Here is an 18656-nt window from a genome sequence, read left to right as displayed (position 1 = left end):
AAAAAAAAAAAAAAAAAAAAAAAAAAAAAACCCTCAAAGATCAACACAACCACACAGAATCTGCAATTTATAAAAAAGTTTCAACCTTTAAGAGAGAAGTTTTGTTTTAAAAAAAAAACTTACAGGGAAAATTTCAAAAGGCTCAGGCTTTCCATAGTCAGCACCACCACCGAAGCTACCTCTTCCTCTCCAAGACATCTAAACAATGATGGATGGATCTCCCAAATTCACTGTCTCTGTAAACAATTGTGGCGGCGAGAGAAAGAAGCAACTGAAGAAGAAGAAAATTAGGAAGTTTTATATATTTATTTATATACCCTTTAATCTTTCAAAATTTCTTTTTTGACCGCATAACTTTACTTTCTATCAATTACGGTATCTAGCTTCTAGAAGAAAACAAAACAGAGTTTAACACTTTTAACTTTTTTTCAAAAGTCAAAACACATTATCATGAAAGGAATAATGACAAGTGCATCTACACCATCCATCTATGGAGAATTTTGTCTTTATCCGAATCCTCAAAAGTAACGAATAAAAAAGGTACGATAGCGTACAACCCACGGGCCTCCTCCCTCTATATTAACGTCATCTATGTTCCTTTTACATCACTAGGTGATATCATGAGTACACAACAATACAAGGACGACTCGGCGACTAATCACAAAACCAATGGCCATGGCGGTCGTTATAATAATCCTTACGTCCAGATTACTACTCCCACTTCAGCTTCTGGTAAGAGTAAGTCTACAAAATGATGGGTTAATTCGTGTTTTATAATTAAGTTTATCAGCTATCTTTTTAAATAAATTTAATAGTGTTCGATGATAAATCTTGATTGCACCTATCTATAATATCTAGGGTCGAAGGATAAGGTTCTTGATGTGTTTAATCGTTGTGGGAAGAAAGCAGAGAACGTAACTCGCAAAGCGGAAGCATTAGCCTTCGGTTTAAAAGACCACCGTACGTGAGCTTGTCGGCTTATAATCGATTCTTAAAAGTTAAAACATAGCTCTGATATTTTTGTAACAATAATCTATGGTTTATATATGCATGAAACCGGCGATGATGAACAGTTAAGTTTAGTCCAAGCATAAGTGATGCAGCAATGGCTAGGCTTACTCAAGGCACTAAGATGATCGTTGAAGGAGGACCAGGGAGAGTGTTTCGGCGAGAGTTTGGTGTTTTTGCGGCAGAGAAACTCTTAGATTCGTTTGTTTGCTACATATCAACCACTTCAGGACCAGTGACAGGAATGTTATACGTTTCCAACAGAAGGATCGCTTTCCGTAGCGACTATGCCATTCGTCTTCCTCCTTCTGCCGGTGGAAATGGTGTTGTTCCTACATACTACAAGGTTAGACCACGAGTTTCAAACCTTATTTTTTGAAGATTCGTTCATTAAAAATGTTGTGCTGATATAGGTGGTGATGGAGTTGGAGAAGATAAGTAGCATTAGTTCATCATCGAACGTGTTAAAGCCAAGTGAGAGGTATGTGCATATGGTGACACGAGATGGGTTTGAGTTTTGGTTCATGGGCTTTGTCTCCTACACCGACGCTTTCAATTGTCTCAACAAAGCTCACCGCAATTCCCACACTAATAATGTCTTGTAATCAAATTCGAATATCACGAATAGTTCTTTCTTGACCAGTCATAAAACTTGTAAGCATTCGGTTGTCATGGACTCTGTCTAGTAATAAAACTTTGGGTTTGGGATACAGTAAAACCCTACTCTTTACATAAATTAGAAAAATAATCATACTTAAAAAAAAAAAAAAGATTGACTAAATGACTTGAGATACAATTACAAATATGTTTTCAAATAATTAAGGATTTTATTACTTACCACTAATTTATTCAGGATTTTAGTTGAGAACTTGGTTAAACAGTAAATCAACAACGAACCTAGAAAAAAAGGAAATAAGATTTGTTGGGATAAATTGAGTATACACAAGTAAAACTTATTCATGGTTGTTATTTGTTAACTTGCTGAATTGGTATAGCGATTTCGTAACAAAGGGTCCAACTCCAATCCCATAAAAGAAATTACGAACGATGTGTAATGAGTAAATGACGCAACGTGGCAACCATGTATACCTTTAACGACCTAAGATTCTGTAGATTGCACCAATCAACGGCTAAGATCTTCTTCTGGCTCCTTCAAAAGAAAACAACTCATTGGCTGATTCAGTTTCCCAAGAAATGTCTGTGTCATTGTGCACTAGATAAGCCTCTGTCTCTCTCTCTCTCTTTTTCTGCTACCTGTTATAAAAGGAGACTCCCCCACCACTGAGGTTTTACTTATACAAAGAGATCTCTCTTGATTTTGGATTTCATCGAAGAGCTAAACCATGGCTGATCACAATACCAAACTCTGTTTGGCCTCTGTTTTCTTGCTCTTAGGGCTGGTATTGGCTTTTGACTTGCAGGTAACTTCCATAATCATCTCCCTAAGTTAAGAAGTTTAGCTGTATGCTTCGTTTAGATCCAATATTAGCTATGTTTTGATTGTTTAGTTCGTTGATCAATTATGGTTGCGTATATAAAAAGCTATACTTTATTATTGTCTATTAAACACTAAGACAAAGAAAGATCCAAACTTTGTCAGTTTGTTTGACTGAAACTTTCTGGGTTTTGTCTTAATCCAGGGTATTGCAGCTGAAAATCTTACCAAACAGAAACTGAGCTCGAGGATACTTCAGGTTTTGTCTTAATCAATTTGTTCTGTTACTTTGATTCTCACTAATCAAGATTTTGATTTTTCTCACTAATCAAGATTTTGATTTTGATTTTGATTTTTTTCGCATTAATCAGGATGAGATTGTGAAGAAAATCAACCAAAACCCAAACGCTGGATGGAAAGCTTCTATAAATGATCGATTTTCAAACGCCACTGTAAAGATCTTTTTAAATCTCTATTAAGAAAGAGTAACACAAATCTAATGATGATCTATATTATAAATTTTTTTGTTGTATGTTGCAGGTTGCAGAGTTTAAGCGTCTTCTTGGTGTTAAGCCAACACCGAAGAAGCATTTCTTAGGTGTTCCTGTTGTAAGCCATGATCCGTCTCTGAAGCTACCTAAACAATTTGATGCTAGAGCCAATTGGCCACAGTGCACCAGTATTGGAAATATCTTAGGTTTGGTTTTAGCCTTTTTTCCATAATTTGAGTGTTAAATTGCATTTCGTTCATCGGTTACTAATTCTTGGTTTGTTGGTCTGTGTTTGTTGACTCCTCTATGAACAGATCAGGTATAAGTTCAATCTTTTGTGTTGTCCTGTAACTTCAGATTTACCTTTTGAAAAAAATGGTTTTATGAGATTTGTGGTTTTGGTTTTAGGGACATTGTGGTTCTTGCTGGGCGTTTGGTGCTGTTGAATCACTATCTGATAGATTCTGTATCCAATTTGGAATGGTAATAATTCTAGTTAACAATTTAAAGACCAAATTAAGATATAAACAATCCAAAGCTTAATATTTATTCTTGTTTGGTTTTTCTCCAATTCAGAACATTACTTTATCAGTAAATGATCTCTTAGCTTGTTGTGGATTCCGTTGTGGTGAGGGTTGTGATGGTGGCTACCCAGTTGCTGCTTGGAAATACTTTTCGTACAGCGGTGTTGTCACTGAAGAGGTAAACGATCAATGTCTCACTTAAAATCTTTAAATTTGGAATTGGTTTTTTTTGATGATATGTTTCTTTCTTGGTTTGTTAGTGTGATCCATACTTTGATAATACCGGATGCTCTCACCCGGGTTGTGAACCGGCCTATGATACTCCGAAATGTTTGAGAAAATGCGTTAGCGATAACAAACTATGGAGCGAATCGAAGCATTACAGTGTTAGTACATACGTTGTTAAATCTAACCCACAAGACATTATGGCAGAGATTTATAAGAATGGACCTGTTGAAGTCTCTTTTACCGTTTATGAGGTAATTAAGACATTAATACTTTTAAGTTGTTGACTAGGATTTTGATTAGGAATTATTATTAGACAACTCTTATTATTAATGGTTTGTTTTGAACTTTTGATTAGGATTTTGCTCATTACAAATCTGGAGTGTATAAGCACATAACAGGTTCTAACATTGGAGGTCATGCTGTTAAGCTTATTGGTTGGGGAACTAGCGATGAAGGCGAGGATTACTGGGTAATGTTAATTGTTAAACGTTATATCGAGATTATCTTATCGAAATCTTTTGAGGTTAGCCAAGATTTATAACGTTCTTGGTTTGTTATTCAACTGTTGCAGTTGTTGGCAAATCAATGGAACAGAGGCTGGGGTGATGTAAGTGTTATTTGTAATGAATTTGCGAATGTTTTTCTAGAGTTTTTGAGTTTGGTTGTTGAGATATATGAAATTTGCATGCAGGATGGTTATTTCATGATTAGGAGAGGAACTAATGAATGTGGAATTGAAGATGAACCAGTGGCTGGTTTGCCTTCAAACAAGAATGTGTTTAAGGTTGATGCCGGTTCGAATGATCTTCCGGTTGCGTCGGTTTGATATCAAAGATGGAAATGTTGCGTCGGTTTAATATCAAAGATGAAACGTTTGTTTATAATATGTTGTGGTGGTTGTTGTATCCGGTAAAAGATTCCGGTGACCGGGAATTGTTTTCTGGTTGGCTGTGAAAATGTTATAGAAATAAATACTTCAACACAAGCAATATAAAATGGTTTTTACTTTTAAGTTTTAACTTTGGAGTTGTGTTTCCATAATTGTTAAGTACATGACAAATGTATTAGTGTCATGAAGTGATCAAAACTTTTTTAGCAATTAACGCAACGGTAATGGTATATACGTCTTGAGGTGATAATACACCACTTGTGACTTGTTCACGTAATCATGTGAAAACGTAATTCTGAAATTTTTTCCCATTTATAACATTTATCAAACGTCCACGTTATGACATTTAAAAATAAAAACAAAAACTGCTATGCCTATAATACAACTAGCGTGTAAAAAATATAATTCGAAAAAGTGTAATTAATCTATTAAAATTAGCGTTTTCGTGTTTTATATTTATTTCCTAGAAATTAATTTAAATCACTTTTTCCACTAAAAGTTATTCAGTATTTTTCGGCTATTCTTGTAACCTATTTACATTATTACATCTATCGTGTACCGCACTAATAATACCATTTGATTTATTTGTTTTTCTCATTTTTGAGGTATTACTGTCTAAATTATTAAGGGCCTAGCTAAAAAAAAAAAAATACTCAATTTGATTCATGATCGCTAGAATGTAATTTTAGTGGATTACACAGTTTAGAACTTGTAATGAAGTTAACATCATTAAACTAAATAGTTGACAAAGTTGCACTTAACAGAAACTTTTTATTATAGATTATCAATCTTTTTGCCTTTTTGACATCATTAATAGTCAATAATGTAATCCTTAAAAGAACATAGCATTATATAAGTGTATACCACATTTTTGGAAGAAAACTAAGGAAGTACCACAATGTCAGAAATTTTGGGTATATACCATTTTTCCTAGGTTGAAACATTACAAGACTGCCCTGGACACAGGCGGGAGAAATGATATGTCGACAATAGGGATGGGTGCGTAGGGGACAAGTATTTTAGTAGGCAATGATTATGGTTTTCGGATATGGAGTTCCTATGGTGTTAGTAAAAGACACATTGACATACAAATAACCCATGATATGTTACTACGTAGCATGCAGTATTTTACGAACCTTGAAGCTTTTAACGTTTCTGACAGAATTCGTCAACAATACAGAGCGGCGGAGTTAGCTATGTTGGCGAAAGACTGCTTTCAATTGGTTTATATTATGGGTCCGAATGGTAACCGTGGATTTAATAGTGCGGGATAAAAAATTTGCTAGTGCGGTATGGTTCAATTGCGGTACGTGCGGGACAAATATATTTGCAGGACAAGTGCGGTTAATACAAAATAAGCAATACAAAATAACTTTTGATTGGTGAAAAACTATTTGGAGTGCGGATTTCATATTATTTTTTAATAACTAGTATAATTATATATTTCAATTTATTTTGTATTAATAATTATATATATATATATTTAACATAAGGTATAATTGTAATATATTTCATAGATTTTGTAAATAGATTTTTTATACAAAATATATCTAACATAAGTAAACATAACTATATAAAACCTAATATCTCTAATTATTAAAATACAATGTTATTTTAATATTATATAACAATGATATGAAAGGAAAGATAGTAGAAAAGAGATACTAATACTAGATAGAACTTATATATTTATCGTAGAAGTATATAGTAGTGGAAGAAAATTAATAAATATATAATATTTTAACAGTAACAAAAATTAAAAATTAAAAATATATATAACCAAGTGCGTAATTTGTAAAACCGCTAGATAAAACTTGTTTTGGTTTTTAAGTGCTGTTCACACCTTATTTGTCTTCCCAAAACCGCACTTATTACTTTTTTTTCCTATTTTGCAAAACCACAAATTTATTAGAAAAATATTGAATATTAAACGAATTGCATTTTTCAAAATCTGTTTATCGATTACCTAAATAAGAGGCTTCCATTCAAGGCCTATGTCAACATAAACCAAAAAAAATAACCACCATGAACCCAAAACAAACCCTAGAAGAACTGGTAACACGTACTTACGAGGGTCGGACGTCAAATGGATAATTTGGGTTTTTTCAATCGGCGTTTGAGTTTCTTTTACTGATTTAATTAGAACAACGTCAGTCTTGAATAAGGTAAACGTTGTACAGTAATACCTACGCAATATGTGGCTGTGAAAGGTTGCGTATACTTACGAAGATAAATCAATTTATTAGCTTTACAAAATGAAATTCAAATAAATAATGATACGTACCTATACTAGATGTTCCCTCGACGAGGGTTACCTACGGTTTTTACCACCGGGGAAAGACATTTACTGTACAAATTGTGGTATTTTCTTAATTATCTTCTGCTCCTTGTCGTATCTACTTCATATTCTCATTATATAACTTGCAGATAACAAATTAGGTCGGTTCACGGTGACTCAATTAATCATAAGGTACATCATAAAAATGGATGATTACTTGAAATAAAGAATGAATATGATTTGCTTGGTTTATACATAAAAATTATCTTTATCTATTAGACTTATACGTACTGTACCATGGTACTTTAATTTTTTTTTCCCCCATATTTATCCGTATAATTCGATATACCGTCAAATAGTTGATAATATGTATAAAAAATGAAATTTATCATTGAAATGGAGAGTGGTTGGTCCATGTGTGAGTTTATCAAATGGAATCAGCGCCATCACCCATGTGATAAGTACGTGGACGTACCATTAGATATGCCATAATATTAGGGTACCTATATAATTTATATTACATGACTGATAAATCGATAATCTTACGAAAACGTACTTTGTGTATTATAACGTTTGACTTCGACCATTTCTGAAATCTCAAGGTTAGGTTGAAGCGCCGTATTAAATATATCAATCTGTGGGTGGAATGAATATATAGTTTAAGACAATCCGCAACTGTTTTCATAACTATATCTTGCATTGTACCATCATTACTTTTCTAATTAAACTTAAGGATGATCATTAATCAAGAGATTTTGCTGTTTTTTCCGGTTGAAATAGAATGTAAGAGAGAGTCATATAATAATAACTCTAAAGAGTATAAAACAATTAACTTAGACGGGATGGTGATATTGTAATAATGAGGACAAGACGCTTCTCGTGGGAGCACATAGTCTTAGACGCAATCCTACTCCCTTCCACGCGGAGTTACAAGCTTTGATTTGGGCTATGGAATCCTTTCTAGTGGTTAGTGTCGACTGTCAAGCTTTTGAGACAGATTGTGCAGAGTTAGTTGCGATGGTACAGACGCCTGATGACTGGCCCACATTTTCGAATCTGCTGGATGACTTTTCCTTGCTTAGGTCCTCCTTCCCTTCCTTCACTCTTATCAGGATCCCTCGTGTGTCCAATGTAAGAACAGACTGTCTTGCTCATTTTTCGAGATCTTTAATTTATGAAAGTTTTTTTTGTAAACTCTTATTTTCCTGTTTGGACAACCAATCTTAGAATTCTTTTTAAATATAATTTAATGTTTAGTTGGAAAAAAAAAATAATTAACTTCAAAATTACCGAAGACTTATTAATTAGTAATAGATAAACTAAGTTATCAGCGTAAGTTGGCAACTTGGAACGTACCACGGAATTTGCGTAAAATGGAGGAGCACTTATCAGTTTATGTCGTACGTTGAATTTTCAACTCAAACTCATTGATTCTACATTCTACATTCATTGCCGATTATTAAGACAACTTGTAACTTGCCATTTGGCTATATATAATCTAATCTGCATACGAATTTCGTATACTATAATATGATAATAGCTAATTCTTCACAAAAACATGATTGAACTATAAGCTATAGACCTATTTAGAACTATATAATACAGCTACATGTTGAATTTTATTTAAGAAAACGTTTGTTTGGCATGATGCAAAAACTTAGCTTTATGTGCTGTGGGACGCCTCACGTCTGTTTCTACACTTGATATTTTTTTTCAAGTTATATATTTTTAACCGACTAGTTTTATCGAAGAAAACAAGAAAACTATTTTGGTTGGTTAAAGTGGTTGGAAATAGCTCTTTTTAAAAAGATTGGTATGTAAGTCTAGTTAATCCTTTTTTGTTATGGACTAATTACTAAACGCCATTTTACCCTTAATTAAAACCACCCATTCGCTAAAAATAAAATATATAAACTCCATAAAAGACTTATAAAAACTTAGTTGAGAAGAAAAACAATTTAAAACTTACGAAAAAGAGAACGAAAAATTTATAATATATGAAAGAAACTAAAAGCAACTACCTATAGTCACATGCCCTTATAGGATTAACTTAATTATCATCTGCCTGAAAACTCCGTATTTTTCGCACTCTTATAATCATTGAATCAATCATCACCAGAACATATTATTATTTTCAACGTTTTCCGCTAATTCCAAGTCATATCTTAATTAATTTAATACATATATCTTAATTGAAACAAGCTCTATGCATGATTTCTACTATAAATAGCTGCTGAGCCCAACCTAAGTCTTATCATCCAATCCAACACTACAATCATCAACCAAAAGAATCAAAAGTTAAACACTTTGAAGAAGAAAAAGAATGACGAAGATTTGCTCTCTTTTGGTAGCAGTGATCTTCTCCATGACGATCAGCTCAGTTTCTGCTGGTTGGTTAAAGGCTCATGCGACTTTCTACGGCGGAAGTGATGCTTCTGGTACAATGGGTAAGTCTCACTGTCTCGGACACTAGACATGAACATTTTGTTTTTTTTTCGCTCGGTTCTGTTTAAATTCTTGAGTTTGATTTAAAAGAAAAAAAAAAGAGAATAATAAACTTATGTAGTTAACATATTTTCATATAATACAAAACATTTATTTTTTTTATAACTAATTGCGATATGATCTTTTTCATGAATCTTGATACTTATAAAAAATGTCTTTTTAACGAATTTTGATTTACTTGATTCAGTTCAGTTTCAAAAAGTTTAGTATTAGTTAGTTTACGTCTGGAAAAGAAATATTTCTTCTTTGTCAAGAAACTCTCTCATAATGTTGATTTTTTTTCTTCTTCAGGTGGAGCTTGTGGTTATGGAAACCTATACACAGACGGTTACAAGACCAACACAGCGGCGTTAAGCACAGCACTGTTCAACGACGGCAAGTCATGCGGTGGATGTTACCAGATCGTCTGCGACTCGACCAAAGTGCCACAATGGTGTCTTAAAGGCAGATCAATCACAATCACTGCCACAAACTTCTGTCCACCAAACTTTGCTCAGGCAAGCGACAATGGAGGATGGTGCAACCCACCGAGACCTCACTTCGACATGGCTCAGCCTGCGTTTCTCACCATCGCCAAGTACAAAGCTGGAATTGTCCCTATTCTTTACAAAAGAGTTGGATGCAGAAGAAGCGGAGGGATGAGATTTACGATGAACGGTAGGAACTATTTCGAGCTTGTTCTCATCTCAAACGTAGCAGGATCTGGTGAGATCTCTAAAGTTTGGATCAAAGGATCTAAGAGTAACAAGTGGGAGACAATGTCAAGAAACTGGGGTGCTAATTTTCAAAGCAACACTTACCTTAATGGTCAATCTCTATCTTTCAAAGTTCAACTCAGCAATGGAAGAATCAAAGCAGCACTCAACGTTGTTCCTTCGAACTGGCGGTTTGGTCAGAGCTTCAAGAGCAACATCAACTTCTGATATCAATAATACTAACTACGCGTATACCAGGTTTATGGGGTTTTTTTTATCCATGTTTTGTAACTTTTGTATTTACTTTTCATTGGGTGTTTTTGGCTTCCTCTATTGCATCATCATCGTCTGCCATAAGTTGCTCGTTTTACAGCCTTATGATAGTCTTGCTTCCAGAGAGTTTATAATCTGGAGAAGACTCAAGCAGTGATGATTGTATTTGTACATTAAAGGAAGATGTTTACTCTATTATATATAAAGGATATTTTTAAACTACTCTTCCGATGTCTCGTGTGTACATACTATCGACTAAATACGCAATTTCAGCCTCCTCTGCAGTGTCGGTTAAACATAGCACTATGAATGATCTCGACCTTATAAAAAAGATGCTCTGTTTTAGACCAGAGTGATCTGTTTTATAAGCAACAAGAAAAAAAACAGAGCAACATGTGATTCTCATCTGTTACAAATTTCTACTCTGCAAATCACACCGCTAGATAAACTTGAACACTTCTGTAGTTCTGTAACATCTTAATCCCAACTCAATGAAATTTTCACGGCATACAATTGTGAAGGAAACTCTGTTCATCCAAAGTGAGAAACTTTTGAGCTAGTTCACTCGTCTTATTGTGGATTTACCCCAAAAATTTCGTTTACTCTCTCAACTTTCGTGTATTGCAATTCATTCTCGTTTACTACAAATTCATTCACCCTCAATTTTCTTGTCATCTCTGGTCGGGACAATCACATATCCAAAAAAAACTTGGTATATTCAAAGCCAAAAAATTCAGAATATACAATTGGGGGCAATGTGTATATTAATAAAGCCACTTACATAACATTTCAAAATTCACAAAAGAAGAAAGAAAGAAACTATATCTAACCTGCAGAGAGGTGGAACACTAACTCAGCTTGGCTTGTAAGAAAACTCAAAGATCATGTATAACACCTTCAATCACTTTCTGTGCTGCATCTCGGATACTCATAAGGTTAGTTTTGATCTCTTTGCACAATCTTCCTTCAACTAACCGCACAGGCAACCACATCTTTGGTTTTACATCCACCGTGTACGCAAGCGTCGTCGGAAAATCTTTAAACTGTAAATCCAAAGCCTCCCCCTGAATCCCTTTGTCGAGCTAACTCACGGAAAAAAAAAAAAAGACAGATAAGAATCAAAAACAGCCTCAAAGGAAAGGTAATATATACGTGTTCTCAATAAAGGGATTCTATTTTAACACTTACTTGTTCGATGGACCATTTGCCTTCAAACAATTGGAAATCTCCTTCTACCATCTTAAAATCGATTTCACGTCTTCTCCCATGTGGCAAAATCTCAAGCTCTTTCTCAAAACAATCTAGAACAGCTTTGGCATTGAACTTAAGACCTAGTGCTAAGTTCTGCTGTCCCATCTGTCAAAAGAACCACAAAACCAAAGAATGAGATGAGTGCTGTCCATCACAACAAAGAAACCAGAGAATGTTTTTCATAAACTTGACCACATTCCAAACACTCTACCAATATGGCAACAACAAAAAAGATTCACAATTTACTCTCAAAATTTAAAAATTTGAATCCAACCAAGAGCTAATATGAAATGCATTCACAATTTAGTCTCAAAGACTCACAATTTAGTCTCACAGTTTCCAAATTTGAATCCAACCAAGACCTAATATGAAATGCTTTCACAATTAGTCTGAAAGTTTCCAAATTTGAATCCATCAAAGCTCAATAGTAACAGAGTCGTCTCGATTTTAACTTGTTGGCTCTACCACAGTAAGTACCAGCACTTAAACCAAGTGAACTCAAGCTTAAGTTAACCAAGTTGGAGAATTTAGGAGATGCATTGATACAAAAGCAAATCAAAGAATTGGATTGAGAAGAGCAAACCTGGAAAAGACGAACACGGTTCCCTTCTTTCTCAACCAATTCGCTAACAACAAGGCCTGGTATGAAATCAGATAGCTTCTCGTAATCAGTCAATACCTTCCAAACCGAATCGAGACTCGCTTCCATACCAATGTTCGAACGAATCCGCCGCGAGCTCTTCTCGAGCTTCTTCACCTCTATGAGAACTCCATCTTCGCCTACCAATTCCTCTGTCTTCCCATCTGTCAAACAATAATAACCATCTTCATCATCGATTTCAATTCCATTTTCAGTTTCATCCTCGCTATAATAATCATCCTCGCTCGTATCGAACGGGGAAGAACCGTCGCCAAACCGGCATGTGAAACATCTACGAGAAGAAGAAGAAGAAGAAGAAGCTGCTAGTTTCGATGAAGGAGAAAAGGAGGATAGAGAGTGAAATTTTATCGTCGGAGGATGTGAATTGGTTACGGCGGAAGTAGTGGCTAACGCGGCGGCGCGTGGGTTGTAAAAGGAGGAGGAGAAGTCTGATAATAAGATCGGAGAAGATTGCATTGTTTCTTCAAGATCTGGTAAGATTTACTATGAAGTCTAATAGGCTTTTTATTTGGGCCTTTTATTTTCTTTGAACCAAACAGAGGCCCATATAAAATACATTAATTATAGATTTATTTATATATCAAATTTTCAAAATGTTTAATATCTACAATTTTACATCCAATATATATATCATTATTTTAAAACTAGTTAACATATTTTAATTATTTTAAGTTTTTTTTTTTACTTTTAGTTACAGATGAACTGATTTATATAAGCAAAAACTATTTTATTTATAACTTATATTAAAATAAAGTGTGAAACTATTTTAAACCATATATATTGAATAGCTATTGTTCATGTGATTTTTGACAAAATGGTCATATTTAATCAAAGTGCTGTGTATTTCTACATTTTCGGTCTACAATTTTTTTTCTTTGTGATGTAGCTATCAAAAAACGTAGTCTTAGTCTTAAGTTTAATAACATCACTATGTTTGGCTAAGTTTTGAATATGATGAATTGAATCATCCCATGTATACTATATCTATACAAAATGTCAAAATTCTTTAACCACCAAAAGTTATAATAATATTACTCTAAACTGCCATTGACTACACCCTTTGCCATTATTAAATAAGAGAAGAAAAGAAAAAAGTAACTTTAATTCTAGATCCAAATGAGCTTTTGAGGAAAGGAAACCTATTGGCTGTGTTTTTTAGGTCGATGATCTAAACAATATTACGAATTTGAATTACTTGTGCTAATGATCTTCAAGAGGAAGTATTAAAAATTATCACAGTAACGAACTTTTAATAAAAGAATAACAAACGATTTTCACCTTAGCAAAAAGTCTATACACAAATATCAATACAGTATATATGATCGGTAGAATCTGAAAAGCGAAAACGTTCGAGAGATAGAATCATAGAACATAAAGCAGCAGGTGTGCCAAAATCTTAAGTATGGAGTATTGTGGATCTCAAGATCTTGGATAGATGAGCAAAAAAGCGTAAACGAACGATGTAAAAGGATTTAATTTATAAAACTATATTACTTAAAACTTCAAAAAGATAAATAGATTTGAGGGGAAAATTATACCTTCAAGGTTTTGATGTTCTTGTTGAGCTCTAATGGACATTTTCTTCTTCGTCTTGTTGTCAAAGCTCTCAGATGTTTTTGAAGATCTCAAAGAGTAGAAATCAATTCTTAATCGAAATACAATTTGGTTAATATGTATAGAGACAAATGATGACCTCCTGTTGTAAGATGCCAACTAATCACTGTGCCATATATATTTTATTAAATTCGAAAACTATATTGCTTACCATCCTGACAAGTCTGAGTGGCGTGGCCAATTTTATATTCGAAATTAAATAGTAATAAACAAAAGATTAGTGTAATAATATCACCGAAAGTTAAAATAAGATCTTCTTTTACGTTAAGAAAAACAAAACGAATGAGTTATATAGTTCTTTCTCGTGTTACTTTCATGAGTGGAGATGCATTGTATTTAGCCTTAGGCATATATTATTCCCTCCTCTGTTTTCGCAGCCATTGTACTTATTTAGGCATATGAATTTAAATAAGCAAAAACGCTTACATAGTAAAAACAAAGCTAGAAAGCATATTCAATTATAGTTGGTTTTCTACTGTTAATGTAATAAAGCAGTCATCTGTACAATATTTATGTACAATTTTAACTTTACCCGAGACAAACAAAACTATAGTATTCTTGGTGTCGGATTATATACAATGGACCCAACATATTTACTTGAAATAAATTTTGACATTAATTTCCAAATATGAAAAAAAAAAAAAAAGAAAGCTACCCTTAAAACTTCTGTTTGGCCCAATGGGCTTTATACGATGACAACGAATAAGGAAAGAGTTAATTGGGCCGAAAGTAGAACCTTGGAGGAGGAGTTTCTTGGTTGTCGTCTCCCCACGTAAACCTCGGTTCCTCGTCGACGTCTTCCTCCGATCTTCGTGGTCTAACGCATAGACACACACACATATTTCATAAAATTTTCTCGGGAAAATTCTCCAAAAGCGATTCAAAACCAAATTCCCAGAAAATGGAAAAAGACAAGCAAAAAGAGGAAAGTCAAATCAACGAATAAATTAGCACTTTTTTTTTTGCCGTCGTCATTGATTCGTGATGAGTTCGTGGAGCAAGAGCTTAATCAGGCTCGTCAATGGCGTATCTCTTGTAGCCAAAGAGATCATTAACCAGTCACCGGAGTTACGGAGAGCGAGAAACGGAGATCTCGAAGGCTTAATTACTTCTTCAGGTAAAAAAGTTTTGGTTGCCGCCACCGACTTAGTCGGACTCACCTCAGGGAAGCTTCGCGAGCTTTCGATTCGTCGATCTAAGGAAAAGGAACCGTCCGTCGTATACTTCGACGAAGAAAGTAACAAAGCTGGCGTCGTCGTCGTAACGCCTGAGATTAGATCTGATAGCACCGAACCTGTCGTCGATTCGAGAGACCTGAGAAGCGAGTTTATCGATGAAGCTAAGAATTCAAATAGAGAAGAGGAGATTAAGGTTTCAGGCGAGGTTATTGGAGTTAGAGATGCCGAATCAGGTGTTGTTGCGTCATCTCCGTCGGTGGTGGAAGTAGTAGCAGCTCCAATGAAGAGACGGAGACTTAGAGAACGGAAGGTTCCATCAACACCTATTGCAAGAGCTTATGGGTATTTGGAATCAAATCACAAATCACTTTGCTGCTTCGTTAGGTTAGATAGAATCAATTGTGTAACAAGTTGAGTTTATTTTTGTGTAACTTGTAAAGGTTCTTTAATTTAGGAGCTGCTCTCGCTTGGGGAGCTGTTAAAGAATCTACATATAGGATGGTTAATGGGACACCAGCTACACAAGAAAATAAACCTGCGCTTTCATCTATAATGTCTAAGGAAAATGCTGAGAGATTGGCTCTTGGATTGTGTGAAATGCGTGGAGCTGCTCTTAAAGTTGGCCAGATGTTGAGTATACAGGACGAGAGTCTTGTCCCTGCTCCGGTAAATACCTTAGATTTGTATCTAATTGTTTCTCTGTTTTGGTAGTTTGTTATCCCTTGATTTGACATAAAGATAGGTTCTTTTGTAGATTTTGAATGCTCTGGAATATGTGCGTCAAGGTGCAGATGTGATGCCGAGGAGCCAACTTAATCCTGTTTTGGATGCTGAGTTAGGTCCTAATTGGCAATCCAAGTTGACTAGTTTTGATTATGAACCGATAGCAGCAGCGAGTATTGGTCAGGTACTAGCCTTGTTTTTGCTTGGACTGTAGTTTGATTGTAGAATGTGTGTGTGTGATGCTTCGTTCTTGTGAATGTGTTGAATCCTTTTTATAATATTTTCCTTATATGATGATGTTTTAGGTGCACCGAGCTGTCACTAAAGATGGAATAGAAGTTGCAATGAAGATTCAGTACCCTGGTGTTGCCAACAGCATTGAAAGTGATATTGAAAATGTCAGACGCTTATTGAATTATACTAATCTAATTCCAAAGGGACTCTTTCTGGACAGAGCTATAAAGGTATTGTTATCTTCTCGTTAGTTGAGCTATAAGTTCAGGTTCCTGATAACATGGTTTTATATGTAAGATATAGACAAAACACTCATAATCAGAAGACGTAGAAGAAAAGATACTGGATTGATAAATTGATAATCATCCTTAACGATTTAGGCAATGTACATTACAAACGATTAATTTGTCTGTGACTTGAGATTCATGACGAAGGTTTTGGCAGGTTGCTAAAGAGGAATTGGCTCAGGAGTGTAACTATGAAATCGAAGCAGTCAGTCAAAAGCGCTTTCGTGATTTGCTTTCAGACACTCCAGGGTTTTATGTTCCGCGTGTGGTAGATGAAATTTCAAGCAAAAAGATTCTAACCACAGAACTTATATCTGGTAACTACAATTTTGCTTACTCTGCTCCGACGATTTGTTAGAATGTTATGATGAACTAATCTTTTGCTATTAACATGTTATCACAGGGATCCCCATTGATAAAGTAGCTTTGTTAGATCAGAAAACACGAGATTATGTTGGAAGGAAGATGCTCGAACTCACTTTGAAAGAGCTTTTTGTCTTCCGCTTTATGCAGACAGATCCTAACTGGGGTAACTTCTTATACAATGAAGCCACAAATACAATCAATCTTATAGATTTTGGAGCAGCCCGTGATTACCCCAAGAAATTTGTCGATGACTATCTACGAATGGTAAAATAATCATATCGAGTCCACTCTCTTTGCATACGTAAAAGAAACTGAAAATTGAATTCTTGAGAACATTGTCTGGAACCTTTTTTTTCAGGTGATGGCATGTGCAGAAAAAGACAGTGAAGGAGTGATTGAAATGTCAAAGAGACTCGGGTTCTTAAACGGAGATGAATCAGACGTAATGCTAGACGCTCATGTCCAAGCCGGATTCATCGTGGGTCTACCTTTTGCAGAACCTGGTGGCTACGCTTTCCGAACCAACAACATTGCTTCTAGCATCTCCAATTTAGGAGCAACTATGTTGAAACATAGACTTACACCACCACCAGATGAAGCCTATAGCCTTCACCGTAAACTATCCGGAGCTTTCTTGGCTTGTATCAAGCTTGGAGCCACCGTCCCTTGCCGTGATCTCTTTCTCCAAGTTTACAGCAAATATCAGTTCGATGATGAGCCACAAGATCCAGTCGTCGCTACTAGATCCGTTTCTTCTTAGCGCTCTCATATACACAACACTATATTAATGATTTTTTTCTCTTCCCGTTGTTGGGAAGTAAAAACTATTCTTTCGTTGGTACACCTCTGAGTTTAAATTAGTTAGAGTAATTTTTTTTCCTTTCAATAATGTAAAATGTTGAATATTACAATGCTGGGAGAAGCCAATCATCAAACTTAATAGAAATGTAGTAACTCTATACTTTTGGCTTATGAGTCCACATCAATTGCCAAAAATCACACTCAACACACCAAAAAAACAGAAGAGAATCTGTAAAACATTTACGAAAAACCAAAAAAAAAATACTCAAAATGCAACTCGAAAATGTTTGGAANGTTTTATATGTAAGATATAGACAAAACACTCATAATCAGAAGACGTAGAAGAAAAGATACTGGATTGATAAATTGATAATCATCCTTAACGATTTAGGCAATGTACATTACAAACGATTAATTTGTCTGTGACTTGAGATTCATGACGAAGTTTTTGGCAGGTTGCTAAAGAGGAATTGGCTCAGGAGTGTAACTATGAAATCGAAGCAGTCAGTCAAAAGCGCTTTCGTGATTTGCTTTCAGACACTCCAGGGTTTTATGTTCCGCGTGTGGTAGATGAAATTTCAAGCAAAAAGATTCTAACCACAGAACTTATATCTGGTAACTACAATTTTGCTTACTCTGCTCCGACGATTTGTTAGAATGTTATGATGAACTAATCTTTTGCTATTAACATGTTATCACAGGGATCCCCATTGATAAAGTAGCTTTGTTAGATCAGAAAACACGAGATTATGTTGGAAGGAAGATGCTCGAACTCACTTTGAAAGAGCTTTTTGTCTTCCGCTTTATGCAGACAGATCCTAACTGGGGTAACTTCTTATACAATGAAGCCACAAATACAATCAATCTTATAGATTTTGGAGCAGCCCGTGATTACCCCAAGAAATTTGTCGATGACTATCTACGAATGGTAAAATAATCATATCGAGTCCACTCTCTTTGCATACGTAAAAGAAACTGAAAATTGAATTCTTGAGAACATTGTCTGGAACCTTTTTTTTCAGGTGATGGCATGTGCAGAAAAAGACAGTGAAGGAGTGATTGAAATGTCAAAGAGACTCGGGTTCTTAAACGGAGATGAATCAGACGTAATGCTAGACGCTCATGTCCAAGCCGGATTCATCGTGGGTCTACCTTTTGCAGAACCTGGTGGCTACGCTTTCCGAACCAACAACATTGCTTCTAGCATCTCCAATT

At 35.0% G+C, this 18656-nt stretch overlaps 5 protein-coding genes across 7 annotated transcripts; 4 read left to right on the top strand and 1 right to left on the bottom strand.

Annotated features, from left to right (window-relative positions):
• Positions 593-1716, top strand: LOC109124721 (GEM-like protein 2). 2 transcript variants are annotated; one of them, XM_010424403.2, is made up of 4 exons: positions 593-732; positions 859-960; positions 1074-1354; positions 1422-1716. In XM_010424403.2, the coding sequence occupies exons 1-4, from the start codon at positions 621-623 to the stop codon at positions 1611-1613; spliced, it is 687 nt and encodes a 228-aa protein (XP_010422705.1). In that variant the 5' UTR covers positions 593-620; the 3' UTR covers positions 1614-1716. The 2 variants fall into 2 exon arrangements, with proteins under 2 accessions (XP_010422705.1, XP_010422704.1); XM_010424402.2 differs by having other exon boundaries at positions 593-738.
• Positions 2220-4705, top strand: LOC104707940 (cathepsin B). The gene is made up of 11 exons (XM_010424401.2): positions 2220-2429; positions 2649-2702; positions 2815-2895; positions 2984-3140; positions 3249-3253; positions 3343-3417; positions 3511-3636; positions 3719-3937; positions 4042-4155; positions 4258-4293; positions 4378-4705. The coding sequence occupies exons 1-11, from the start codon at positions 2352-2354 to the stop codon at positions 4510-4512; spliced, it is 1080 nt and encodes a 359-aa protein (XP_010422703.1). The 5' UTR covers positions 2220-2351; the 3' UTR covers positions 4513-4705.
• LOC104707939 (putative expansin-A17) lies at positions 9127-10549 on the top strand. Its single transcript, XM_010424400.2, has 2 exons — positions 9127-9300; positions 9650-10549. Exons 1-2 carry the CDS (start codon positions 9177-9179, stop codon positions 10279-10281), a joined length of 756 nt encoding a protein of 251 aa, XP_010422702.1. The 5' UTR covers positions 9127-9176; the 3' UTR covers positions 10282-10549.
• On the bottom strand, positions 11024-13979 carry LOC104707938. 2 transcript variants are annotated; one of them, XM_010424399.2, is made up of 4 exons: positions 13777-13979; positions 12161-12381; positions 11515-11682; positions 11024-11408 (listed from the first exon to the last, which is right to left on the bottom strand). In XM_010424399.2, exons 1-4 carry the CDS (start codon positions 13814-13816, stop codon positions 11202-11204), a joined length of 636 nt encoding a protein of 211 aa, XP_010422701.1. In that variant the 5' UTR covers positions 13817-13979; the 3' UTR covers positions 11024-11201. The 2 variants fall into 2 exon arrangements, with proteins under 2 accessions (XP_010422701.1, XP_010422700.1); XM_010424398.2 differs by lacking the exon at positions 13777-13979 and having other exon boundaries at positions 12161-12736.
• LOC104707937 (protein ABC transporter 1, mitochondrial-like) lies at positions 14573-17612 on the top strand. The gene is made up of 7 exons (XM_010424397.2): positions 14573-15372; positions 15471-15696; positions 15785-15937; positions 16059-16217; positions 16432-16591; positions 16678-16904; positions 16999-17612. Exons 1-7 carry the CDS (start codon positions 14837-14839, stop codon positions 17398-17400), a joined length of 1863 nt encoding a protein of 620 aa, XP_010422699.1. The 5' UTR covers positions 14573-14836; the 3' UTR covers positions 17401-17612.

The sequence above is a fragment of the Camelina sativa genome, chromosome 8 (genome assembly GCF_000633955.1).
Source record: "Camelina sativa cultivar DH55 chromosome 8, Cs, whole genome shotgun sequence".
Classification (NCBI taxonomy): Eukaryota; Viridiplantae; Streptophyta; class Magnoliopsida; order Brassicales; family Brassicaceae; genus Camelina; species Camelina sativa.
The sequence above is the reverse complement of the archived record's forward strand: the minus strand, read 5'-3'. Positions and strand labels throughout refer to the sequence as shown.